At 42.1% G+C, this 27,729-nt stretch overlaps 2 protein-coding genes across 3 annotated transcripts in view; both read left to right on the top strand.

Moving 5' to 3' along the window:
- Positions 1–19,666, top strand: part of TBC1D14 (TBC1 domain family member 14) — a 65,115-nt gene extending 45,449 nt beyond the window's left edge. The window contains exons 10-14 of one of the 2 annotated variants that reach the window (XM_021550777.4): positions 843–914; positions 2,141–2,269; positions 5,211–5,320; positions 14,866–15,124; positions 16,330–19,666. In XM_021550777.4, the coding sequence (XP_021406452.3) occupies positions 843–914; positions 2,141–2,269; positions 5,211–5,320; positions 14,866–15,124; positions 16,330–16,395 (636 nt within the window). In that variant the 3' untranslated portion in view covers positions 16,396–19,666. The remainder of the gene's footprint in view (positions 1–842; positions 915–2,140; positions 2,270–5,210; positions 5,321–14,865; positions 15,125–16,329) is intronic. The other variant, XR_014954698.1, reaches the window with a different exon arrangement.
- Positions 19,667–21,259: 1,593 nt separating this feature from the next.
- Positions 21,260–26,742, top strand: TADA2B (transcriptional adaptor 2B). Its single transcript, XM_021550648.4, has 2 exons — positions 21,260–21,537; positions 22,776–26,742. The coding sequence occupies exons 1-2, from the start codon at positions 21,268–21,270 to the stop codon at positions 23,766–23,768; spliced, it is 1,263 nt and encodes a 420-aa protein (XP_021406323.1). The 5' UTR covers positions 21,260–21,267; the 3' UTR covers positions 23,769–26,742.
- Positions 26,743–27,729: the final 987 nt, after the last annotated feature.

The raw sequence follows: 27,729 nt of genomic DNA, 5'->3' as shown, positions 1-27,729 counted from the left end.
CCCAAACTGTTTGGTAATCATTATGGTTTTTCTAATATTGTTCATGCTGGTTTCTGTTTGATGAAGTGATGCAAGTGACTGTTCCAAAGTCAGTGAAATCAGCATTGCTCGTTATAAATACACAGTGAGAGAGAACATATCAAACAAATGGGACTGGTTGGCCTTTTTTTAGCTTGATGCAAAACTGATTTGGCATGTATGGTTTTAGTGTGCTTTAGTGATTCAGGTTAATCAGATTTTGTCCTTCTATGCACAGCTTTCAGCAGCCCTGTAAAAAGTTTAAATTTGTGATAAATCAACATTTTTAGGCAAAAGACTTCTCCCTTTGGAAATTCTCAGTAATTTACAGTACTCAGTGTAAGACATGGGAGCTGTTAATAGTCAGCAATGTGAAATTCTTTTTAGCTGTACATGTCCTTCTCAATATGCTCTTTTTGTGTTGTGGCATGTTGTTGTTTTGACTGTTTTCTTCGGTTGACTTTTGCCTCCAGTCTCAGACAATTATGTGGTTTGCATTATTGTTCTACTTCCTTGGCACTATTGCCAGAGTGCTGCTGGCCTGTAAGGAATCTCATAGGCTTGCATTCCTATTGTATAAGTATTTAATATCTAATCAATGTATTGGATGAACTGTATGTATTTGTAATAAATGGGGTTTGGAGAGTTGTTTCATTCTGTTAAAGCTAAAATTATTTGCAGTAGTTCAGCTGTTCTAAGCTACATTGGGAAAGAGTATTACTGCTACTTTGTCAGCAGTAATAGAGACCATCTGTAGCACTAAAGTTTTTTTAACATGCTTGTTGTATAATCAGATGTATTGTGCTGTTTTTGTTTAATTATAGGGTGGTCCTTACCATGACACGTTGCACAGTATTTTAGGAGCCTATACTTGTTACAGACCTGATGTAGGCTATGTAAGTGAAGAATTTATTTTTTAGGGGTGGGGAGAGCAATATTTTTTAGACCTGTATTAAATGGTTTGGGGAGGGGTTTGTATGGGCTTTTTTCTATGCCAGTACATGCTTGAGAAGTGTGTATAACATTTATTTTGCTGGATTCAAGCTTTTTACAGGTTAAGTAATTGTAAAATCCATATTTGTTCTGAAGAGTAATTTGAAAATTGGAATCAAAGACAAGGTGTAGTTATGTACTTATTGTTAGTACTAGTCTTACTGAGACTGCTGTTGAATTGAAATGATTGTCATTTCTGTGCCGTAGCACTGTGAGTTTCTTGAGCAGTCTCTAAAACAATGTCCATTGAAACTACATGAGCTCAATCATAGTGTTTGAAGTAGTGATTATGAGAGGGCTGAGTGGATTTCATTTAGTCTGTGTATGCAGAGCAGGGTTATTGAGAGCAGTTTTAGACAAGGCAAGTGGAGAGAGGGGATGTTCCAACTTTGTAGGTAGAGCAAAATGCTTGGCAAGAGCTGCTGAACATGACTCCTGGGAAATGAGACAAAGGGCAGATCAGCTGCTGTGCTTCATGTGGCACAGAAACAACCTGTTGTGTTGGGAAGGAGCTTGTTCCTCAGGTTTGCAGGAATGACACACCTCGCTCCACGTGACTTGCAATGGCAGCACTGCACCCTCTGGTGAGAGAGGTTTGCCTGGATTCCACAACAGGCTTTGTAGAGAAAGGGAACAATATCATGAGCTTATGGTAAATGAAACAAGAGTGTAATCTTAGAGTAGTTTTGTTTATCAAATGATTTAGTGCAGTTGTTTTTAACTGCTGGTAATTTATTGAAAAATAAAAGTACAGGCTTTGTCTCTAGGGTTCAAGTTCAGCTTTCCTCAAATAAGGATCGAGATGACCCATCCCTGGGAGAAGAGGGATTACTTTGAAACACCTTATTGTTCAAAAAAATCTTTATTCTGTATATTTGAAAGTGTTGTCAACCTAACCGATCCTTGGAGTTCAGCTTGGAGTCTCTGAAAGAAGACAGCATGGGAATTGTTAGCTTCCATGCACTGAACATGTGATATCAAGGGGCATGTGGGTTAAAAAGTTCTACTTTTCTGAACATTCTCAAGATGCAGCAGCTCAGTGAGTGCATTAAATACTAGTGAACAGGAGGACAATAGGAGGCAATATAATAGAGTTACTGCTAAAGGGTAACACTTCTCCTTTCTTCAGGTGCAGGGCATGTCGTTCATAGCAGCTGTATTGATCTTGAACTTGGATACTGCAGATGCCTTCATTGCTTTTTCTAACCTTTTAAATAAGCCCTGTCAGATGGCATTTTTCCGTGTGGACCATGGCCTTGTAAGTATGCAAAAAATCCTGTAATCAACACGCTGTGGATAATGTGTAGGAAAAGTTTAAAAAATAAAAAACTATTATTTCCGTGGTTTGGGAAAGAAATCAGAGTTTAGTTCAAATTAACACATCAGAACTTCATTTTAAATCAACACAACTTTTTTTTTGTTTATAAAAACAACAGAAAAAAAAAAAACCCAACATGCAGAATCCCTCAAAGTCAAACCCAACCAAAGATCACCTATCAACCTTTTTGAACAAGACATGTGAATGAAATTGTTGAGTAGCTATTTTATGATGCTCAGAGAATAGTTATGAGACTATTAATGTAGGTGGTTTTCAACAATACTGCAGTTGAAAGCTGAAAGCACCTTAATAAAAGTGTCTTGAAAGTACTTTTTATCATAGGCTAATAGGTTGCTAAAAACAGACTGTTGCAGGGAGAAGCAGGTTTTCCATATCTTCCTGTAGCAGCTGTGTTTGAGTCCCACAGGCTGCTTTCCAGAGAAAGAAACCTCTCACCCCTCAAGTTCTCACTGGGAGCTGATCGCCTCATTTTCTCTAGAGTCTCTAAAATTCCACGTCAGCAGGTACACTAGCAAAATAAGACACATCTCCTCAAATGTGCTTTTAATTTACTTTAAAGGCATTTTTGTGTAAAATATATGGCATTCTGTATTTCTTTCTCACCTCTTAGCACTATGAAAATAGGATCAACCTCTTAAGAGTTCAAATGCAAGAAAAAAAGCAAGAGCATGGATGATGACAACAGTCCCTGTTGTTGCTTAAAAAGTAGACACTAGAAATCCTATCAGTATTCCTGCTGGAAAAGTATTCCCTTTCAGTCCCTGAATTTCATCAGTTCATACCATGGGAAAATGTGCCACAGGGCAGACAGCATTGCTAGGAGCAGATCAGCTATCTCCATTACAGTACTTGGAAGAGGAGGACATGCTCATGCATTCACTGTGTAAATACGGTTTGTGTGAAGATGGTTTTGGAATTGAATTGGATAGAATAAGATAAATATTTTTTTAGCTGAGCTAGTGGGGTTTGCAATTCTTTCAGATAGTGCTGTTCAGTTCTCTTAGCCTGGCCAAATAGGGACTGTGGGATAACTGTGCTTACAGAGGGCAGAGATGGTGATACATGAAATACTAATGTCATGAAAGCAAACCCATGATTTAACAACACAAGGAAAATGTCATCTAGTATTTCAAAGGGACTAGTGGCACTTGAGTGAGACAGTTTTGGCTTTCTGTGGTGAACATACTAATCTGCAGTCTATCCTCATCTTTTTGTGTCAGCTTAATAAGCAAATGCTGATTTGTTGTATAGTAAATTAATAAAAAATAATACCAGTGTAAGTTAGTTGTGTGAATAATAGTAATTTATACAGGTTTATCTTGACTTCTTTTGTTGGTTAATTTTGTTAAACAATATTTTTTTTATTACCACTAAGGAAAAGTCTTGTTGAATGTTGATTTGATCAAAATAACTACTTGTACTGCTGCCCAGATTGCTATCAATAGAAATGACTGTAGCATTTATGTGTAAGGTCCTGCCTCTGCAGTACTTTTGAAAGTAGGAACTTCAGTAGAATTATCTTACAGTGGTGCCAGCAGATTATTTTGGAAATAGGACTATCTGATGCATTACCTGCTTCCTTCTTTAGACTTACAAGTCTCATAGATGCTTGGATTTCATACATTTAAAAACCACACTGGGAAGCTGTTTCAGGGGTGCAGTTCTCTAAAGTGCGTTCCTGGATTTCTGGTGTCATGTTTGACATGAAGCTGTTTCTCTATAACTTATGGTTCAGAGATTTCAGTAACTTCAGTTATTTCTCTAGCATGCACCATCTGATTGCCTCTGACAACCAGGCTCAGGTGGTTGACTACTTTCATGAACAGTGACAGACCACTATCTGTCACTTCATTCAGAGGAAATGGGAAATGCTTCTATAAGGACATTAAAAAGACCTGGGAGATAAACTATTCATTCTTTAAAAGAATTTCACGCAAAGTCTCCAAAAGGATTCCTTTTCCGTTTACTCTCGTGATGTTTTGGGGAGAAGTATGCTGTTGCAAGTCATACTTTGAAGAAATCACTGCCTTTCTTTATTGCTTTTATTGAGATTTGTATTACTGAATCATTCAAGAACTTTGCTTAACTTTTCTCCCTGTAGTATCAGGGACAGTGGTTAAATAATGTTTTGTTTTTAACTCTTACTTGAATTGGAAGATATTTTTAACATGTTTTCTGTTATGAAATTTGACAAAATACTTCAATTCTAAAATAGCATAGAAGTCTTTGTGTTTAAAGCAATGAAGTTCAAGGGTTATGATGTCAGAGATTTAAGAACTGTTTATCTTGCATAGATGTTTTGTCCCAGTCTTTGAATTTTTTGTGTGAAATTCATGTCTTCCTTTTTGCAAAAGAAATGCCTATTGTCTAAATGTAGAATGTGTGGTATTATGTTGGTATTAGACTGCTAGAATAGCTTAGATTGTGATTTATGACTGGAATATACTGGACTCTTCATTGTTGCTGTGGAGTATTAATATTGTTTTAGTTTTGTATTTCATTATGTTCCATTGGGTCTTGGATTTTATTCAATAATATTAAATTACTGCCACAAGCATAAAACCATTCTGTTATAATTATTTTGAAAAATCAGCCAAAAACTTTTCTCCTGCTGGTGTTTTTCTTTCCAAAGGAAGCTGGCCAAGACCCAAAGAAAATGTTACATTGTTTAGTATGAGAATCATATATAGAGTGGCTCTTAAATGCTTAGTGCTTGCAGATGCTGCCTTTTATGTAAATGCTTAGCTCTTTATAGTATCATGTAATTTATTGATCCTATTTTAGAAGAGTGTTAATCCTACATTTAAGCTTATTAATAACACAGCTAACTGTTTGTTTTTTCCCTGTTATATTTTCTCAGATGTTGACTTACTTTGCTGCATTTGAGGTATTTTTTGAAGAAAATCTGCCAAAGTTATTTGCCCACTTCAAAAAAAATAACTTAACTCCAGACATCTATTTAATTGATTGGTAAGACATTGAAAGAGTAATTACTAATCTGTGTGACATATAGCTCCATGTCAGTGTTCATGACAGAAATGGGAATGTTCTTACCTGGTTTAATGTTTTTCCAAGATAGAGGCTTTCTTTTTTGTTCAGTACTTGAGTTGTCAATCCAAATCATTCCCGCATACTTCTGTGATGTTAAACACTTGCGTGACCTGTATTGTACTTGTATTAAATTGGAAGCTTATTCTGAAATAATGCTGACCTTCTGAGAAAATTTGTCTGTTGCATGTGCAGGTGTGTACCAGGGCTGTCTATTCAGAAAATATTTCCAGTCTTGCATTTGAAATGTGTACTTTATCCTGCACAGATCAGGAAAAGTGTGATTAAAGCATTTGTCCATACAACATAAAACTCAAAGCTCCATAAAAGCTGTTCCACTTAACAGATGGGCAATTAGAGTCTTTTTATTAGATGAAACTGTCTTTCCTTTAAGTTCTAGTATAATCAGAACATTTTCCTTAGAGACGAGAAAAGACAAAGACCTTATTTGCATTTCTGCCAAATTTCAGTGAGGTATTATGCACTCCAAATTGAGTGTTTGCATTTGTGTCTATCAGACCTTGGTTTGGGGCAGTTAAAAAGTCTCTTTTCAGCAAGACTTTATTGTCAGTTTTGGGATGACATGAAAGATTTTTTGTGAAAAATTAGTTTGCCCTTTGTTGTTGACAATTTCTTCTGTTCTCAGGTATCTGACAAATACCTTAAGTAAAAGAACAAATGCCCAGCGGTAACAGCAGGAGTTTTTTTCCTAACATTAATAAGCTATTCTTTCGGAAAATATTTGTAGTGTTAATGCAAATTTACCTGAATGTCTTTGGCAGCACCCTGATCTTTAAGAGTTAATTGGTAGCATTCAACATGTTGCTAATCTCTTAGACAAAAATGCTTTTAAATTAAATCAGTCCAATACAAGCTCAAAGTTTGAATACATTAATATTCATAGGATCATAGAATTTCTGAGGTATTGGAACAGTCCTCTGAGAGTATCTAATCTAAACCCATTGCTCAAAGCACAGTCAATTAGAGCAGCTTGCTCAGGACCTTGTCCAGTTGGGTTTTGACTATCTTCAAGGAACAACACTTCACAGTCTCTTCAGGCAACTCTGTTCCAGTATTCAACCACTCTTGTAGTTAACAAGTTTATTTTCTTATGTTTAAAATGGAATTTCCTGTATTTCATTTTGTGCTTGTTGGCTCTTGTCCTTTCATTGGATACAACTAGGGAAAGTCTGTTTCTGTCTTTTCTTGTTTGTTTTCATCCTCCTATCAAGTGTTTTTAGATATTTAGGTCCAAGCCATCTCTTCTCCCAGCTGAACAGTACCAGCTTGCTCAACCTCTCCTTCTGTGTCACATGTCCAAGCCTTTCATCACATTCATACTGGATTTGCTCCAGTATTTCCATGTCTCTCTTGTACTGGGAAGCCCAGAGCTGGCTAGTCAGGGCTGAGTAGATGGATGAGCTGCCTTGGCATGCTGGCAGTGGTGTTTCTTCTGCAGCCCAGGAGTTTGTGAGCAATCTTTGCTGCAAAGGCACATTGCTGGTTTACATTCAGCTTGGTGTCCGCCAGAGCCTCCCTGTCCTTTTCTGCAAAGCTGCTTTGCAGCCAGTTGGCTTCCCAAATAAACTTGTGTCTGGGCTTACTTCTTACCTGTGTGCAGGACTTAGCATTTCTTTTTGCTGAACTTCATGGGACTCCTCTTGGCTCATTTCTCCAGTATCTCAAGGTCGCTGTGGAGTGGTACCAGCCACCAGCCTCACAGTTTTATATCACCTGTAAACATGCTGTGGGTACAGTTGAACCCATCATCTAGGCCCTTAATGAAGACATTTGATTAATATCAAGTGCTGGAGTACATTACCAGTGGGTTGGCTCAAAGCTGTACTTCATGCCATTAGATGACAGCCTTCTGGGCTTGACAGTTCCAGCCGGTTTTCAGTCTACTGCACTGTCTATCTAACCCATACTTCATCAGTTCATCAGCAAGTATTTTATAGGATGCAGTGTTGAAAACCTTGCTAACATCAAGATACACAATGTCTATTTCTCTCCCCTCTTCCATGAAGCCAGTCATCCCATTGGATAAGCTACCAAGTCTGGTTGGGCATGATTCCTGACTTCTCATGATCACCTTTTCGCCCATAATGTGTTGTGAAATAATCTCCAGGAGTTTTTCTTACATTACTTTCTCAGGGATGGAGATGAAGCTGGCCAGCCTGTAGTTCTCTGGATCCTGTCTCTTGAAGATAGGAGTAACATTTGTTTCTTTCAGGTCCTCGGGAACTTCCCCTGATCACTGGGATGTTTCAAAGATAATTGAAAGTGGCCTCACAACAACACTAGACAGTTTCCCCACACACTTGCATATGCCAAATTTATTTAAATGGTACCTAATATGATCCTCCTCCAGCTAGGGTAGGGTTTCCTTTTTCCACTGGTCTGGGGGACCTGAGATTCCTAAAGGCAAGTCTCAGTAAAGACTGACATGAAGGTGGCAGTGAGTACCACAGCTGTCTGCATGTTCTTTGTCACCAGGTTCCTTGCCCCGTTCAGCAGTGGGCTCATGTTTTTCTCAGTCTTTTTTTTTTCCCTGCACATGCAGGAAAGCCCTTCTCATTATCCTTAATGTCCATTAGTTGATTCAACTCCAGATGGACTTCTCTTGCTGCCTTTGCTTGATTTGCTTGTTTTGTATATGCCTGTTGCACGGAGGGTGGTGTAACATGGGCTTTGTGACTAGACTGTTAGACTGTGATTCAATTTTAATGCATCATGTGTAGGGAAATTGTTGGGGGTTATAATGAATAGGCTCATTTCTCCCAACATTTAATGGGAGAAATACCATGGGAAAGAATTTTTGACTGAAGGCTGAGAATATTAAACTGAAGTAGATTTGTGCACAGAGAATAGAAAAAGTACTAGGGTAAGGTAGAAGGGAAGAAAGAGAGCAGAGGCTGGTGTGTTCAGTGATAAGAGGAAAGATGTCGAAATTGTATGCCTCAGTGTTGTGAAAGCCTGTGTGTGGAGAAATCAATTGCATAAAAGGGTCATCAGAATAAGAGGACTGTAAACATGTGGGAGAGTAACTGGATAGACATCACTGAAATCATCAGGTTATTGTATTTTTAATGGACAATAATGTTAATGGCAGTCCAGAAATTACATCAGCCTGTTACATGATGAGGATGGTCACCTTACCAGCAGGGACACAGACTAGGCATAGATATTTAATGTTGTCTTCACTTTGGTTTTTTAATGATAATGATGTGCTTTGGGGTCCCAGAGCCCTGAGCTGGAAGACCATGGCTGTGAGGATGATAAACTTCTATTCAGCTCTGAACTTGTGGGATTTGCTGCTGCAGCCTGATGGTCTATGGGACCTGATTGGATTCATCCAAGAGCTGGCAGATATCATCATGAGATCTCTCTCAATGATTTTTAACAATCTTGGGAATCTGAAGAGGTTCCATTTGTCTGGAAGCTGGCAAACATTGTCCTGATTTTCAAGAAGGGTGTCTCTGGAAACTAAAGGCCTGTCAGATTCACTACAGTGGTTGGTAAAATTATGGAGCCATAACATTATTCTGGAACATATTGAAAGACACCTGGAGAATAGCACAGCCAGCACAGGTTCATGAGGTGAAAGCCCTGCTTCACAAACTTAATTTGCTTTTATGACAGGGTTACCCATCTAGCTGGGTAGATGTGATATTTTTAGACTTCATGAAAGATTTTGATACATTTCACAGTAACCTGTCCAGATTCGGCAGCTGGGATGGAGCAATTCTGGATGTACTGGGGAATGAGATGCTGGAAAGCAGCACCATAGAAAGGGACCTGGGTCCTGGTCAGTGGCAAGTTGAATGTGAATCAGCAGTGCCCTGGCAGCCAGGAGGGCCAGCCCTGTCCTGGGGGACATCAGGTACAGCATGGCCAGCCAGGCAAGGGAGGGGATTGTCCTGCTCTGCTCTGCACTGGGGCAGCCTCACCTTGAGCCCTTGAGGGCAATTTCAGGCACCACAATATAAAAAACATAGATAACTATCAGAGAGTGTGCAAAGGAGAGTAATAAAGATGGTGAAGGACCTTAAGAGGAAGCTGTGAGGAGTGGCTGAGGTCATTTGGTCTGTTCAGCCTGGAGGTGACTGAGGGGAGACCTCACTGCAGTTACAGCTTCCCTGTGAGGGGAAGAGGAGGGGCAGGCACTGATATCTTCTCTGCGGTAACAGTGCATGAAGCTGTGAAATTCAAATTAAATATTAGGAAAAGATTCTTCTTCCCAGAGGGTGGCTGGACACTGGTACAGAATCCCTAGGAAAATGGTCAGAGCACCAAGCCTGGCAGAGTTCAAGAAGCTTTCATACAGTGCTGTCAGGCACATCATGTGATTCTTGAGGTGGCTCCTGTGCAGGACCAGGAATTGGACTCAATAATCTTTGGGGGTCCTTTCCAATTCTGGGTATTCTGTGATACTGTGGATTACTAGTTGGATATGATGCTGCCATAAATAAAGTGATTGCTAAAATTGAGCATCCTCATGGTACAGGCATGTTAATATAATGCTATTGTTTAACTTCACATTGTAAATAAATCCTGAGAAACAGTACCAGAAAATAGAGATTTAGAAAAAAAAGATTGTTAGAAAGAAGATTGAAAATTTCCTTCAGCAATTTTGCTTTGATAGAATACTCTGTATTTCTTGAGTAAACATGTACATGATAAATTGTTTTCTCTTGGTACATATATAGGAAAAAAACAAACACAAAACCAAAACAAACCAAAAAGTGAGAGTGAGTGAAGAACTGATGATGTCTGTCTTGAAGTATTATTGAAGTCTTGAGGCATATCAGATCCCCCTTTTGTTACCTCTGTGGGTGTTAAGAGCACTTGAAAGAAAAGTCAGTGAGGAGTGACTCTGGATGGTGCTTCTCAAGGTCTTTGCATCAGTGAACTGACAATTAACATTTCTTGCTGACTACCTGCATTCATATTCAAGCTGTTTATTTTAATTCCAAGGACAATTTACTGTGTTCTTCCCCATCCCTAGAGAGTTACAACACTGATCTTGCACAGGGATATAGGCTCTTTGAGACAGACCTGCCCAATATTGTATTGAACTTTTTCACACTTGTCTTGAACTACACAGCTCATACTACTCTGTCCTTAATTTTGTTAGACAGTGAAGGTTGTATGTATGTAAAACTTACATGTTTTACTTAAATATACATGTAACGGTATTCATGTGTGTTCATACATATACTTACTTTCTGCTTCAAAATACTTTGATCCTGTAGGGAGCAGATTTGTTTTTTCTTTAGATTTGTTTTTTCTTTAAATTGCCACTAAGAGTGTGGCAGTGTATTTAAAGTCAGGGAAGAATATGGTACAGCATTGCTTTGAGTAGGCAGACCTTTTGCTTGTAGGTAAAAATCTCTGTGAAACAGCCTTGCTGTAACATTACTTTTATTTAAATGAACATTTGTTCTGAGTTCCAAAGGGATGCCTGCTGCTATTCCAGTGGCTGGTATGGTTACTGTGCAGGCATGTGTGCAGTAAATCTCTGCTGGTGCCAGCTCTGGGAGGCTCCAGTGGCCAGTGCTGCACAGACCAGTTGCTGGGAAACCTTTCTGCTCCTGCCACAATTAGAATGGAGACAACTAGTCTGCTTTGTGCTTCTTCCTGTCACTTGTGCTGCAGGGAACAGCAGTAAAATTGGTGTGCTTAAATAATTTTTGAACAGATATGTTCCAAGAAAAATAAATGCAATAGGTGGGCCCCACTGTGTAGGTTTCCTTGGAGCAGGTAGAGGACTTAGGGAGTAGAGCCCTCCTGCCAGTTTAGTTCCACTGCTGCCTTCTGTGGTGGGGAAACTCCGAGGACTGAATAGTTTAATTAAATGTACTGTGACATGATTACTGGGGGATACCTGCCACAAGTAAAGGCAACTCATTTAAAAAGGACCCATGTGCTTTAAGCCCAAACGCGACTGATAAATCTTGTAGACAGAATTCAAAAACTATACAGGGTTTTACCTTTTTTTGTGAGTATAATGGGGATCAAGTGTGAAAAAACCATAAAGAGCAACATGCAGTCAGGTTCACAAAGAACAGAGGGGAAATCGTGTGTCCGAATAGCCCAGTTTTGGCCTCTCACTCTGTCAGCTGATGTTCCGCAGGCTCTTGTGAGCAGAGTGGAATGTGGATTTGCCAAGGACACATGCTGTCTATTTATGGCCTGCTGCTGCTGTACAAACACCTCTTTATCCCTACTCAGGAAAATGATTTTGGCAATAATTATAGCCAAGGGCTGTTTGTACTGATGGATTGATCAGTGGTTCTTCAATATTAGGTGGAGTGTGATTGTGCTCCATGAACATGAAGTTTCTATTGACACCATATATTTGTTGGGATAAAGGTCCACTTTGCATGGCTGTTTTTAGTGGGCACTTTCAGTAAAGTATGTATAAGTTTGTTTTCTGTTACTTTGAGAAAAGCATAGTCTGTCCCCCCAAAAAAATACTCTCTTGCAGGCAGCATTTTATTTCTTTTTTCCAAATAAGAAATGAAGTAAACACTTCTACTTTTTTTTAGACTGTAAGGATTTTAAAATTTACAGACATGGGAAAGGAATGTGTAGTACAAGAATACATAAGATCTGAATCAATGCTGTGTGTGAGTTGCCAATCCAAAATCTGGCCTACCTGTCTGCATTGCTCTTGCTGATATCTTATAAAGACTTTTTAATTAGAAAGAAAAGAGAAAAAAGGAGAGTGGGGAAAGAAAAAGCAAAGGATAGAAGGATGGAGCTTATGATTATCATGGTAGCAGTTCTTTGCTTTCTTGATGACTTTATGGCCATATGCTTTTGCTGCGAGTAGCAAACCAGCCAGGACTTCATGCATCCACCTCAAATACACTTTCATCAACTGAGCCAGGGAGGAGCAGGAGCATCTGGTGCTTCTTCTCTTCCTCCTCCAGAGAAAGGCCAGGAGCATGCACCTGCATTGCTCTGACACTGGACATCTCTATGTGAGTTAGCTGTATTGTCTTCTCCAGCAACTTAGAGCAGTTTGCAAGAGAGCTGCAGACAGAAATCACCCTGCAGTGACAGCAGGTCATGTGCAAGGAGTGTGCTGGTGCTGCTGAAAGATGCTGCTGGAACTGCCTCAGTCTGGCAGCTGCTTTATTACTCCAATAAATTCCAGCAGAGTTTGACCAGTAGCTCAGATGTCTAATAAAAAAATGTCTTTCAGTAGGAAATGATTGAGGGGATGAAATACTGTATCTGTTCTAAGCAGTGATTCCTACTGGCCTTTCACTGCTTATTCTAGGGAGCCCAGTCTCTGTTAGGTCTTGATGCATCAATTCCATGCAAATATTAATGGAAGTTAATTGCCTTGTTAAGTTCCTGCAAATGGCACTTCATTCCAATTATGAAGAGCTCAATGGCAAATATGTGACTTGATGTGACAGCATTTTTGATGCGAGTAAATCCTTTCATACAAAAGAAGTGTTCTCATAAATAGTTCTTTCTTTTGACAGTTAATTTCCTGCATAGTTGGAGATTTAATACAAATAGGTTATTCAGGTTAGGTCTGAATCATGAAGGAATAATGACTTTTGTGAATAACAACAGGTCTATAAAGTTGGCATTGTTACTTATCTTTAACTTGTTTCTGGCTGGGTGTTTGCCTGCTACTTGGTGACCAGGAAAGGACTCAGCTGTATTGCTTCCTATTACACTGTTCCTTTTAAATTGAAAACTTGTTGCTGTTTCCTCTGTGTGTGTGTGTGTGTGTGTGTGTGTGTACAGACAGAAGTCTTAATTCTGCCATGCAGGTATTCCGTGGCAGTATGGTTTTATATGGTCTGTGACTGTTCAAAAATATTGAAAGAGTGCAAAATAAATGAAATCTGCAGTGCAGGATTGGCCAGTAACCAAAGAGCTTGTATTATGCTGTTCTTACACCTTCATGTGTGTGTATTGAACAAGTGTGTGGGTTTTGCATCCCAGGCCCATACTTTTTGTTTATTTTATAATTCTAACTTAGCTTTTTGGAGAACAGGATTTTAAGTGGTTCTACTTGTTATAAGAAGATTGCAATGAGATGTAAAAATAGGAAAAAAAGTAGAATCCTAAGGACCTTAAACCTGCTATTCACTTGTCACCTGAATTTGTGCAAATTTTTTTTCATCAGGATGTTAATCAAATGAATGTCTTTTCCCTTTTTTCTAAAGTGTGGTGATTCACAGAGAAGCCATATACTTAATGACACATCATTCAAATAAATTTTTATACAGTAAAAAGCAAATAATGCAGAAAACCTTTGATTATTAGACTTTGCTGTGAAAATATGTTACTTCATATTCTATTCTTATATATGTGTGTGTGTGTATATCTGTCCCATTTTATCTTTTTAATGTGAATCCAAATTTCCCAAATAAAAAATTGGAGGGGATAGAGGGTAGTTTTAAACACGTGATAACTTCTGTTAAATTCAACATTCTTGAAAAGGAGTTTTTTGTTAAAAGCTGTGGAAGGATTTGATTGAATTTGAGCCTTTGCTGACCTCTGCTGGGGAGAGAATTCTTTGCACTTTTACAGAGATTTTTGTGCAGTGCATCTGTGGAAAAGTTATTTCTTAATTCTGAAGGAAAAAAAAACACTGTAACTCTTTCCCCTTATATACTGTAAAATGATTCTCATCATGTGCTGTTAGGTCATTGTTGGCAGCAATGCTTCTGCTGTGCAGTGAGATGTTGGGTAAAGGAGAGAGAAGGTGCAATTTTTTGTTTCTGGCTGCAAGGCTGTCAGCATTTTGGTGAAGGAAGAAATGTGCTCATGCTAGTTAATAAGAATAGAGTTTTAGCAACTGGGACAAGGCTGTTGTTTCTGGTATTACCCTTTCTCTTCGGGAATTACATCCATACAGGCACACTGAGCCACCATCTTATCACCACTGTCTGCACCTCTCTGGACATCCTGCCTTGGCTGTTTCTCTCAGCTCAAGGGAGTTCACACTGATCTTCCTCCAAAACTCATGCTAATATTACTTTCCCTGTCAATTATGCCTGGAACACAAGAGTTCATTTTACTCATCTCCTTTATCTGAATCACAAAATGCTCATTGCAGTTTGTCTTAAGGTTCAGCTTTTTGAGTTTTTGCAACTAAAGCTGCATCAATTCTTAGCTCTGAAGTGATGATTAAATAGGCCTTTGATTATAGTTGTGGTCATCAAATGCCCATTGTAAAACCATGTATATTGTTTCTTCTGGTATGATCCAAGAAAATCAAACTTAGAGACCACGCCTTAATGGTTGTAAAATTTTATATTGTTTCATTGATTAGTGTGCTGCAAGTAACAGAAGTACTTCTGAAATACAAAAAGAAATACTCAATTACAAAAGTTTGAGAATCCTCAAACTTACTGATGATTGGTGTGTGCATTTCTGTGAGTATCCAAGACTTCTTGTCCAATAACTGAAAATTTTGTTCTGCCTTTCAGGATATTCACTTTGTACAGCAAATCTTTGCCACTAGACTTGGCTTGTCGTGTCTGGGATGTGTTCTGCCGTGATGGAGAAGAGTTCTTATTCCGTACAGCACTGGGAATACTAAAACTTTTTCAGGATATTTTGACCAAAATGGACTTCATTCATATAGCTCAGTTTTTAACAAAGCTACCAGAGGACTTGCCTTCAGAAGAATTCTTCGCATCTATTGCTGCGATTCAGATGCAAAGTAGAAACAAAAAATGGGCTCAGGTAAAGAAGATGTCAATCTTTGGTAACTGATGATTTTACTTTACTCATGAAAATGGGGTTTGGCAACATCTGGAATAATGTAGCAGAGCTGGTGCTTGATTTTATGGGTAGGTATGACAGTGTAGCTCACTCCATGCTTTTAGCATACACTGAGATGAGTGGATTCCCTCAGCTTAATCTCCTCTGGAAAGGGAGAGCTCAGTCAACATTCAAAGTTGAAATACTGAGTGAAATTTATGAAGTAAAAAATCACACAGCTTTGAAAATTTATTAATTACAAGGCTGCTAACAACATTACAACTTAATTATTTAAAAGCAGAAATCCACTCTTTGGGAGAAGTTGTCAGGACACACTATCATGCAGTCATTTTCATCTTGAAGATCTCTGCTCTGTCTAATTTTGGGCTGTACAGAAGTGATTGCATCTCTGCATCATCTTATTGGGATTTAGCATGTGATTTCATAAATTGTTTCATCGCTGTAAGTTCAATTAAATTCCAGTTTAAAGAACAGGGATGTGTCATATGAATGTGGAAATCATTAGGTGGCTGTAGCAGCCATTCATGTTGGAGCGTGGAAACACCCCCTTTTTTATACAGCCCACTTTGTGAGTCATTCCATAATAGAGCTCTGCCCATTTTATCCGACTGCTTTTTTGCAGAGAAAATGAAAGGTGGTGTTAAACGTAGTGGTTGGGGCAATTCAGCTGCAACTGGGTTTTTCTGTTTTTTCCTGGGGTAGTAATGTCTGTAGATGCTGGGGATTGCCAGTTTTCTCTTGAAGATGAGCATTCCTAACTTTCACAGCAGGAGTGGCTCCACAGGTTGTTCAGTTGTCTCACCTTCCTTGAACATGTCATGTGTGCATGAGGATTGCATTCCAAATAAATTGCCAGCCTGCTGCTGCTTCCCTCATGGGAAAGGAGAGGTTGGGGTCCTATTCTGCCAAGTACCCCAAATAACAGGCTTCAAAAGTGTGTGTTGGGGGGAGATGGAGTTTAAACCTTTGTTAAATCTGTTTCTATACCCCATATCACAAAGGCTTATGGGAGAGGTCTCTTGGCAGTGGAGAGGTTCTCTAAATTTAATTACATTTGATAGTTAAAATAGTATTGCTCAGACATAATTGGAAATTCTTCAGAATGAATTGAGTTGTTTTTTTTTTAAATCTAATGCTTTTCTTCTCTAATTTCTTGAAATGTCTAGATACTGGCTGCTCTGCAGAAAGATAACCGGGAAATGGAAAAAGGAAGTCCTTCACTGAAACGTTAATGTTGGGTTTGCTTCCAGTGACTCCCAGGAAAAGAGCTAAAGTGGCAAAAGTATTGATTGCTGTTTGACATGTATGAGCCTGCAAATCAAAGGGTTAGTTCAGTTACATTTAGTAGTAGAATAGCCTTAAGGAGGAGAGAAGAAAAAGGAGGAGGAGGAGTGAAAAAAAAAAAAAAGAAAGGAAATTAGGGGATAAATCCCTTCTAAATTAAACCTAGGCTTAGCCTTAAACTTCTAGTACTATGAGCATATGCTGTGGAGAGCATTACACATTCTGTATTTCTGATGAGGGCAGTGAAACAAAATAATATCAAGGGTTTGGGGTTTTCTAATTTTTTTTTTTCTTAGATGTTTTAAAATACTGGACATTCAGCAATGTTGGTTACTTTGACAGCTATTCCCGTTCCATTCTTAGGCAGGATATATTTCCAATATCTGTAACAGTAGCTGGATCTGGATTTTAGATAACTGGTGCTGGAATTCTAAATAATATAAGGACCATTTCTTTAGAAAGGCTTCTGATTTTATAGGCTGTGGGTCCCATTTACCAAAGAAATCATGTAGACATAGAACTACATTCCTTTCTTTTAAGAAAAAGTTAAGTAGAAAGTAAGCTTGGAAGAGAAGACAAACTAGCAGTGCGAAACTAATTATTCTTTGAGATGCCTTGGAAATTGATATTCTAAACTGGATACATATGGAGAAAATTCCATGCATCATACTAGATTCCAAACTCGCCAAGAGGGTTCTGGTGTTAAGGTGGCATAATTTCCCAATTTGTACTTTTTTGTCTGTTCAAAGCCTAGGTCACATACTACCAAATGCATGTTACATGTGTCCCTCTCCTGGGGCACTGCTGCTTCACGATGTTCTTGCCCACCATCTACTTACTGTGTGCCACGTGTCCAGTCATGGAAATAAAACTGGACTTAGCAGATAAACTGGGAAGTGGTTAAAAGCAATTTTGGTAGTGACTTTAAACCCAGCTTGACTCACTGGCAGAACTCGGGAGGAAGGGTGGTAGGGGAGCAATTAATGTTCGCCAGCGTTGCTGGTGAAAAGAAGAGAGTTTGTGGAATCTCCTGAAGCTGCTGCTTCTGCCAGAGTGAGAAAGTTATGTGGAGCAGATTCATAGTGTGACAAGTGAAAGAAATTTATTGGGAAATGTGCCAGCCACCATCAGGAAAAGTACAAGCTGTCATTTCTGAGCATTTTATCTGATCTCTAATACATGAGAGCAAGTTACAGTGGCAGCAAATGGATGTTACATAAATCCCTCATACATCTTAGATCCTCTTTTCATTCAGGTGAATGTTGAAGGGCAAATCATGAGTGCCTCTGATTCACAAGAATGTTTATTGCATAGTGTATAGTGTAAAACCTGTTTTATACTAACGATGATCATTGAAAAGGGAAAGGTAACTGAAGCAATATTCGTGTTAACTGTGAACAGGCGTTACTAAATCCTCCAGCTGTATGGTCAGCAGTTTCCCAGTGCTCTTCAGCTGCTTTATGCAGATTAGTTTGGCATTGTCTGAATAAAAACAAGAAGAATAGTTGCACACTGCTCAACTCAACATACAGTGTAAAGGACTGTGGGACAATCAAAACACTGTCCTTTGGTACAGACATTATTTCCATGAGGGATAATTTGATTGTAATATTAAGAAGAGTGAGAACAAGATTTCCTGGTAAGTGAGGACTCATCATCGCTTTGAAAGATGTGTAATGCAAATGCAGCCTGCAAGTCCGATACCTCATTGACCTCTTCTCCTGTCCTCTTTGTGCAGCTGGTGTAATGGATGTGGTTTTTTGTTGGTCATCTTAATTCCTCCACAAGACATCACCTCAGTCATCACTTACTGAAAACAGATATTAAGATATGATAGGAAACATGTTATTTCACTCAGAATTTGTACAGAATTTGTCCTCCAATGACTGGTACTTGTATGCTCAATTGCTTTGAAGTGCAATAGAAAGCAGGAAGGTCAGTAAGTGTTTTTTAATATTACTTTTTCTATTACTACAACAAATATGCCTTTCCATGAGGAATACGAGAGGCCTACCATCCAAAACATTTGCACTATGCTTTTAAACGGTTTATGGAACATAGAGATCACTTTTTCTCAATATACATGTTTAGGTGGTACTGTAACTGGCTTTGTGATTTAAGTCTTCATTGCAACTACATTTGTATTTTCTTTTAAAGCAAGTCTACAAGTGTGGCTCATTTGTCTGGTTAAAAAAGCATTTTTTAGCTACTAGGTATCTTGGCAGCCATCAACAGCCTGTTTTTTCTCTTTTCAATAAGATGTTGAATGTAACAGTGACAGTGGGCATAGTTGTGGGGAAAAGGCCTGCTGCAACACTTGTGCACTGTTTGTTACTTGCAAATGTAATTACTTTGTTTTGTGATTTGATCTGTTCTTAGAAGTTGTATATATTTTCTAAATGATTTCTTTGTGTATATAAGGTATGTTCTTTAATGAAGAAACAGCAATGCAATAAGGAGCTTTGCACAGTTTATTTTCAAACAAAATACATGTGAAAAAAATCACCTGCCTAAACATGCAATTATTTCAACTTCTCAATAACTTGATTTGAAGGTAATGCTTGAATTTTGATAAATACAGAGCTGACTAGTAATGGCATAGAATTTCTTGCCACTGAGCTTTTCACTTTTCTTGCAGTATACCAAATCTCTTAATTAGCTAATACAGAAATTTTCTTTAAGAAATTCAGGGAATTGCATTTTAAAAAAAAGACAATTTAATTGTTCAGGTACTTGAAAGTATCTGTAACAAGATGCATGAGATTTTCTTTCATGGAGCAAATGTCCCCATCAAGCAAACTTCCTTCATGGGTTTAAAGAAAAATTAAACCGCTGCAATACATGGAAAGTACCACTGTATGTGCAGCAGATCAGAGAAACCAGAAAACTCCAACCACCTTTGGGATTCTTTACAATCTGCACTTTATAATAAAGCAGTTTTGCAACTTTGATCTGCAGTCAATCAGTAATGTTATTTCATCATTTAGTAAACAATTTCATTTGGGAAAAAAAGGTACCTTGTAACAGCTTATTTTTGAATGTTTTAAAACAAGAATGATATATAGAGAAGTGTTGGTACATCTCCTGTACATCACGTTTAAATTGGGTTATGTAATTACCACGTTTGTTTTGTTTAGATATGTGTATCAGACTGGAACTTTTTTCAACTGTAAATATATGGTTTTGTTAAATAAAGTCATGTAAAGTTATCTTAATCAACTGTTGTCAGTGTAATTTAGATATTGAAAATTCCAGTACTAGTCTTTTTCTTCACAGGTGGCTTTAGCAGTCTTCTGGCTTTCTGGCTTTTTATCTGAACTGCCCCAAAGCAGCGCAGCATAGTGACATTTCTGCATTTCCAGCTGCTGACTCAGCAGCTCTGCAGTATTTTTCCTCGAAGTCCTGAAGTGGTGTCTCAGTTCCAAGCACCCCACGTTTCTGCTGCAGTTTCAGGTTTCTCCTCGGCCTTTCAGGTTGTTTCTCTGGCTGCCTTTATTTTGGTCAGGATATCGCTCTCCTCTGACACGTTTCCCACTCATCCGTTCAGGCTTTCAGCTTCCAGTAACTCCAGCTTTGCCATGAAGTGGCTGAGAATGTCGGTCGGTTTCATACGTTCTTCTTGAGCTTGAGAATTTCATCACGGATGGTCGAGCTCTTCACGTGCTTACGCTCACAGAGCGGTGAGCTGTTCTCTCCGAGCAGTCACGCTGGTTCCAACAGCTGGGGTTTCACGCCTCAGCCTGATGTTTTCTGCGTGAGCCGAGACAACTAAAAGCAGAATCGCTTTACGTCTCTAATGCTGGCCTGACGGGGCAGGGTGCTTCCACTGGGGCTGTGCGGCACTGACGGGCTCCGGCGGTTCCATTGGGGCTGTCCCGGCTCCGGCAGTTCCATTGGGGCTGTCCCGGCTCCGGCGGGCTCCGGCGGTTCCACTGGGGCCGGCCCGGCTCCGGCGGTTCCATTGGGGCTGGCCCGGCTCCGGCGGCTCCATTGGGGCTGTCCCGGCTCCGGCGGGCTCCGGCGGTTCCACTGGGGCTGTCCCGGCTCCGGCAGTTCCATTGGGGCTGTCCCGGCTCCGGCGGGCTCCGGCGGTTCCACTGGGGCCGGCCCGGCTCCGGCGGTTCCACTGGGGCTGGCCCGGCTCCGGCGGCTCCATTGGGGCCGTCCCGGCTCCGGCGGCTCCATTGGGGCTGTCCCGGCTCCGGCGGCTCCATTGGGGCTGTCCCGGCTCCGGCGGTTCCGTTGGGGCCGTCCCGGCTCCGGCGGGCTCCGGCGGTTCCACTGGGGCTGTCCCGGCTCCGGCGGTTCCATTGGGGCTGGCCCGGCTCCGGCGGTTCCATTGGGGCTGTCCCGGCTCCGGCGGCTCCATTGGGGCTGGCCCGGCTCCGGCGGTTCCATTGGGGCTGTCCCGGCTCCGGCGGCTCCATTGGGGCTGGCCCGGCTCCGGCGGTTCCATTGGGGCTGGCCTGGCTCCGGCGGGGCCCGGCCCGGCCCCGCTTCCCCCGTTGCCGGGCACCCGCGCGGCCCCGCCCCCTTCTCGAGCGCGGCCCCGCCCCCGGCCGCGCGCGGCCGCGGCCCCGCCCCCTGGCGGGCGGCCCCTGCGCGGCCGCTCCTCTCGGGGCGGCCGCTCCCATTGGCCGCGGCAAGGGTAGACGAGTCCGCCTCGGCCAATCGGAGCCGTTCCCTCGCGGTGACAGCCCCGCGCCCGCCAGCCCCGGCCCCATTGGTCGGTGCCGGCCGCGGCCCCGCCCCCGGAGCGCGCTGCCATTGGCGGCGCGGGCGGCGGGGGCGCGGCCGCGCGCGCGCGCGGGCGGGGTAAGATGGCGGAACTGGGGAAGAAGTACTGCGTGTACTGCCTGGCTGAAGTGAGCCCGCTGCGCTTCCGCTGCACCGAGTGCGCCGACATCGAGCTCTGCCCCGAGTGCTTCTCGGCGGGCGCCGAGATCGGCCCGCACCGCCGATGGCACGGCTACCAGCTGGTGGACGGCGGCCGCTTCACCCTCTGGGGCGCCGAGGCCGAGGGCGGCTGGAGCAGCCGCGAGGAGCAGCTGCTGCTGGACGCCATCGAGCAGTTCGGCTTCGGCAACTGGGTAAGGGCCGAGGGGCGGGGGCGATCCTCCTCCTGGGGCGGCGGCCCTGACAGCAGCCCCGGGCGCGTCCTGCGCTGCGGGGCCGGGGCTGCCGCGCTCTGCCCGGGCGGTGCGAGGAGCGCCCCGCAGCTCGGACCTGCCGCTGCTCGAAGCTCTGCCTTTGCCGCGGCCGTGTCACGGGTCTTGCACTGCCGCTTAGCCGGGCTCGGCCTCTGCCGTCAGGGTGTCCCAGCTGCGGGCTGGCTGCTGCCTTCAGTGCCACTGCACAGCCAGGCTTGGGGTTAAAAAGCAGCGGTGAGAAAGCTTCATCTCAGTCACAGAACGGGCCAGGCTGGAAAGGACTCCCGTGGTCATCCCGGAGCACACTGCACACAGCTGCATCCGGACGGTTCTTGACTGTTAACAGTGAGGGAGACTCCACAGCCTCTCTGGGCTGTCTGTCCCAGTGCTCGGTCACCTGCACAGTGAAGAAGTCCTTCCTCATGTACATGTGGGACTTCTGTGCATCAGTTTTTGCTTGTTACCTTTCGTGCTATTGCTTGGCACCACAGAGCAGAGCCTGGTCCGTTTGACACCTCCCTTGAGATACTGATAGACATCGGTGATGTCCCCTCTCAGTTGTCCCTTCTTGAGGCTGAACAAGCCCAAGTCCCTCAGCCTGTCCTCGTAAGAGAAATGCTCCAGTCTCCCAGTCATCCTCATTGCCCTCTGCTGGACCATTTGATTCATTTTTGATTGATTTGATTTGTTGTTACTTATGTTTTGCTTCATTAAGTATAAATACATTTTCAAAACCTTAAAGTGTACAATCATTGCAGCTTGCTTAGTTCTTAAGTAACTAGAAAGGAATAAAAATGGTTACTCTTACAGAAAAGACTGTTTATTTACATGTTGCTCCTCAGTAATGTGATATAAACAAGCAAAAACCCAAGCCATACAGTGCTGTTGGTGTTGGGACTTGGAAGCCTTCTGGTTATGGTGAGCTGGCTTTGTGGGAGTGCCGTGGGTGCTCAGGAATCACCATGTGGTGCTGGTTTGTGGCTTACTTGCACCCATCATAAACACTCATCCAGAGCTGGAATTGCAGATCTGATAGAAATGTGGCTGGTGTTGCTAGAGAAGTTTAGCTACTGGGAGCTGGATTTGAGGAGCAAGGAAAAACTCATGCTGTTTCCTGAGTGCTCATTATGCTGGAGATGTAATGGGCATCGTTTTATCACTCCTTTTTTTCTGTTCAGGAGGACATGGCTGCTCACGTGGGAGCATCCCGAAGCCCTCAGGAGGTGATGGAGCACTACGTGAGCATGTATATCCACGGCAACCTGGGGAAGGCCTGCATCCCTGACACCATTCCCAACAGGGTGACGGACCACACGTGTCCCAGCGGCGGCCCGCTGTCGCCCAGCCTGACGACGCCGCTGCCGCCGCTGGACATCTCGGTGGCGGAGCAGCAGCAGCTGGGGTACATGCCGCTGCGCGACGACTACGAGATCGAGTACGACCAGGACGCCGAGACGCTCATCAGCGGCCTCTCGGTCAACTACGACGACGACGACGTGGAAATCGAGCTGAAAAGAGCTCACGTGGACATGTACGTCAGGAAACTCAAGGAGAGGCAGCGGCGGAAGAACATTGCGCGAGATTATAATTTGGTACCGGCCTTCCTGGGGAAGGATAAAAAAGACAAGGAGAAAGCTCCCAAACGAAAAATCACAAAAGAAGAGAAGGAGTTGAGGCTAAAACTGAGGCCTTTGTACCAGTTCATGTCTTGTAAGGAGTTTGAAGACTTCTTTGAGAACATGCACAAGGAGAGGATACTTCGAGCGAAGATTCGGGAGCTGCAGCGCTATCGGCGAAATGGGATCACCAAAATGGAGGAGTCGGCAGAGTACGAGGCGGCCCGGCACAAACGGGAAAAGAGGAAGGAGAACAAGAACATAGCTAGTTCCAAGAGAGGGAAGGAAGAGGGTAAAGAAGGTGAATTTGCTGCCATTGAAAACCTGCCTGGCTTTGAACTTTTATCAGACAGGGAAAAGGTGCTCTGCAGCTCTCTGAACTTGAGTCCTGCACGTTATGTGACTGTAAAAACTATCATCATTAAAGACCACCTCCAAAAAAGACAAGGGATTCCTTCAAAGAGTCGCCTTCCCAGTTACTTAGATAAGGTACTGAAGAAAAGGATTTTAAACTTTCTGACAGAAAGTGGTTGGATATCCAGGGATGCTTCATGAAATTCAGCTGATCTGAAAAAACACAGCAGAGGCCCGTTACAGCCTCAAGGACTCCGTTATTTTTTCCTTCCCTCCCCAAAGATACAGAAACCATGTCGCTTAAAAACACAAAAGAGCAAATACATAAACTTCACAGTCATCATGATCCATGGTGGTATAAACAGACTTTTGCTTTGGATCATGGAAAATACTTAATTGTGAAACTTCTACATTGGATTTCACTGCTTTTGGTACATTCTTAGAACAGATTTTTTCATGTGAACTTACTGAAGTCCAGTAGTCCCAGAGTAGTTGCTTTAGTCCATACTATTGGATAAATATCAGTGTAATCCTTGCTTTTCTTTGAAGGTAGGAGATAGTTTCATTTGCTGGAAACTTTCTTCACCCTTTGTTTTGTTTGGGTTTTTTTTGCATAATGCTGGCAGCAAAGTGAAGCTTACAAAAGTCCTGTGCTCAGGAGCAGGTGAGCAGGGACTTTTGTGACCATTGCTAAGCTTTTGGAACATTCTCCTTAGTAGCTACAGCCGAGGCATGGGGACACTGGGATGAGAGTTCCTGTAGAGAATACAGCAGGGGTGAGCCATGGCAGGGAGTGGAAGGAAGGAAGGAAACGTGGTGGGTGAGATGCCTTCAGGGACTTGTGATGTGGAGGGGGGTTCTTGAAGAGCTCCCAGCTGATCTGGGCATTGTTTTGACCTGAGTTTCCTGAAACAGACTCCTCTGAAGAGTTGACATTTCCTGCTTGGTACTGGAGTGTCAGGAATCCCCAGCAGCTGCTGGTGTTCTGCTCCAGAGGAGGGGTCAGCTACAGGGAGGTACTTGATTTGGGCCAGAAGTGGCATTTGGGAGAATAGGCACTGAGGTGTTTGGCAGAAGTTGAGAGCCTCAGGCAGCAAAATCACTGTCTTTCCTTGGTGGGGGAGCCTGCTCCTCTTCCTTTGGGATCTTAACTGCTGAGCTCATAGTGGCTGAGGAGGTGTAGCTGCCTCCTGAATTTCATTGGGAAGTCATGGAAATGGAGCAAGACTCTCAAATGGGGTGTGATTGGTCTTTAAAAACAAAAGTAGCCATTGATGCAGATATGGTCAAAATGCACAAAGTGCTCGCTCCTAAATTTGGAGTGCTTACTCCAGCCACTGTAGGGTTCTAATTGCACATATCTGGAAACATATCAGCCCAGGCACATTGAATCTGAGTTTACTGACAGGTAGAAGAGCAGTCAGTGCACCTTGGGAAGGATCTCTGACAGCTGCTGCCTGGAGTGCTGCTGGAGCTGGGCACCAGCTGGAATGTAACACAGTGGGAAATACAAATGCCCAACCCACAGTACTATTCTAGTATGATCTATTGATTAAGGGAAAGATGCTGAAGGAGGATTAGAAAAATACTATTATGCCCATTTCATCCTGGTGATATTTAACTAAATGAATAAAAAATGGTTGCCACGTGGAAGGTGGCACAGTTACTTGTGCCTGAGCTTCTCTGCTGGTTGTGTCTGGAACAGGAAGCTGTGATTGGAGGAAGGCTGGGCAGGTGTACCAAAGGCAGAGTGCAGGTGTACCAAACTGGGAACCTGGCTGTTCTCAATATGAGTGCAAGATCTGGAAATGTCATCTTGCTTTGATGCTTTGGGCTGTAGTCAGTGAGGATACCACAAAATCTTAAAACAGTATTAATTCTGCAGTTTGGCAGAGGTATTCTGATCAGAACTGGGTTTCATTTAATATGTCCAGCATTACCAAACTAGTGTTACCAGTGAGTTTAGAATAAAAGGGGTACAATTACAAAGCCAGCATTTCTAAGGAAAAAAAAACAAAAACTCTAGTGCCTTTTTCTTTTGAGCTTATATCCCTTCAAAAAAGGTAAGGGCTATGTCCTCTGGGATGTAATACTTTGTTTGGCTTATCTGTAAGTGGTTTGTTGTGGCATACTCGAGACAAAACTGTCTCTTCTTGGCAGCAGTGGCGCTAACTGCAATGTGCTGAGTAGCTTTAATAACCACTTCTCTCCTATATGCATGTACAAGCAGCACACAAGTTCATAAGGTATAAACCCTTGGTTATTTTCTGTACTATTCCTCTGGGAAGGAAGCTCAGTCTTCCTTTTCAGCATTCTAGTTATGCAATTTGGTTCTTCCTGTCACTTGTTACTTAACTGCCATAACATGCTGTTTTGAAGCCTCAATTCTGCATGTGGCTGGGAGTTTAAGGGATTTGTTTTGGTTCTTCTGGGTTTTTTTTTCCTCAAATCTGTAATTGTCTCGTTTCTACACTGTTTTGGCACATCTAAGTTAAACTGAAGCAATACCGTAAAGCCCATCTGAACAATAACTTAGGAAAAAATCTAGGCACCAATGAGTCATTTAAATGTTGAAATTAATTCTGCATTTACACTTTGTAGTTTCTTAATTCCTCAACCCCTCCAAAAACGTTTCTTTGGTGCTAGATGTAACTTATTGAACATCAAAATGAATGTAAAATAAAAGTATTTTTAATGTATGCAATATGGATATCAATATTTATTTTGTATTTGCAAGCTAACTAAAGGTGGTAAATATTTGCTTTAGCAAATATTAGTCCCTTGGAATGGGCTTCCCTAGAAGCAGTGTCTCATTGTCAGCTATGCTTTTAATTTTAAAGGTGACTTGCACTAGAGGATGCTGCTGTTCCATATTTCACATGGAACTGATTTAGTCTAAGCATTCCTTTGTTATGAGCTTCTGGTTTTCTGTTTGATCGCGTATAAATTGAGATGCAGTTAATGTTAATCCAGCAATTTATTACAGCTATGCTGCTTCTCTTCTGTGGTAAAGGGGCTGAGATGGCAAAGAGCTCTTTCAACTTGTATTTTGTGTTGATCTGGAAGTGCTTCCTGTACTGTACAAATAATGCAGCCTTCATGTTGCTAATGACAAAGTGTTTTATATGCTGAATGCTCTTGCCTTTTTTAATTAAAGTTATTACTAATGATAGAATCTGTCTTAACAGCGTTGATGTAAGCCTATGAAAAGGCAACACTCTCTCAGCTGCTGCAAATACTAATCCCGTGCTCTGGGCAGGGCTGTGCTGCGAGTCCCATCCCAGCGCTGTGTTGGAGGGAGCCTCATCTCGCTCCACGGCACTGCCCAGCGCTGGGCTGGGATGCTGCAGTGTTCTGGCCCCAGCCCCTCCTGCCCCCTGCTCATGGCAGGCCCAGCAGGCAGTGAGGACAGTCTTCGTGGGTTTGCACTAGTCTGTGACCAGAACTGCCTTGGAAATCACCCAGACTATGCTCTCTGCCGTTATTCTCATGTGGCTGCTGCATTCGATTCCTTTGCAACTGGAACAGGTTTCATGAACCTTCTGGCTTACTCTTCTCACAAAATGTTTTTGCCTGTGCCTCAGTCACTCCTAAGTGATGGCACATTAAATACTGTGAAGTAAGATACTTCATGAGCATGTTCAGCTCATCAGCTTCTTTCTTCCTTAAAGGGAATGTTGCATTCATTTGAAGTTTACATTTGTAGCTGTGCCAGACACACAAATGCCTGTGCTGAAATGACACAAAGCCTAACTGATGTTGTGCACACAGCATTTTACTAGATTTTTGCATTGTGTATTGGTAAATAAACTTGTATTAAAGTTTCTTTCCACAATTGATTTAACAATAATGTAGCTTGGGCAGTGAGGAAAATGGCTTAAGTCTTTGTATTAATAACTGGAGATGCATTGCAGCTAAGTGTGATGGGTGGAAATGTAGTGTATGAGATAGCTAGTACAGGCCAGAGCTTTGTCAGGTGCTTAAATTTCAGCCTTTCCTCTGTTCCTTGATTTCTTCAGTGCGCCTCCCTGCGCTATGGCACAGTGCACTGGTGATTGGAGCTCTCCAGACTGACCCACTCCCAGCCAAATCCTTTCTAAGAGTAACCCAGGGAAGGGCAACCACTTAAATGAAACTCAGCAGCTTTAAAGATTACTCTTGT

Source organism: Lonchura striata, chromosome 4 (assembly GCF_050655825.1).
Source record: "Lonchura striata isolate lonStrDom1 chromosome 4, ASM5065582v1, whole genome shotgun sequence".
Lineage (NCBI taxonomy): Eukaryota > Metazoa > Chordata > Aves > Passeriformes > Estrildidae > Lonchura > Lonchura striata.
The sequence above is the reverse complement of the archived record's forward strand: the minus strand, read 5'-3'. Positions and strand labels throughout refer to the sequence as shown.

What these genes read in the sequence shown, in the direction of transcription:
- TADA2B (XM_021550648.4), top strand. Translation starts at nt 21,268, where the DNA reads ATGGCGGAACTGGGGAAGAAGTACTGCGTGTACTGCCTGGCTGAAGTG. An exon ending in AGTTCGGCTTCGGCAACTGG is followed by an intron (nt 21,538 to 22,775) that starts GTAAGGGCCGAG and finishes TTTTCTGTTCAG; the next exon opens with GAGGACATGGCTGCTCACGT.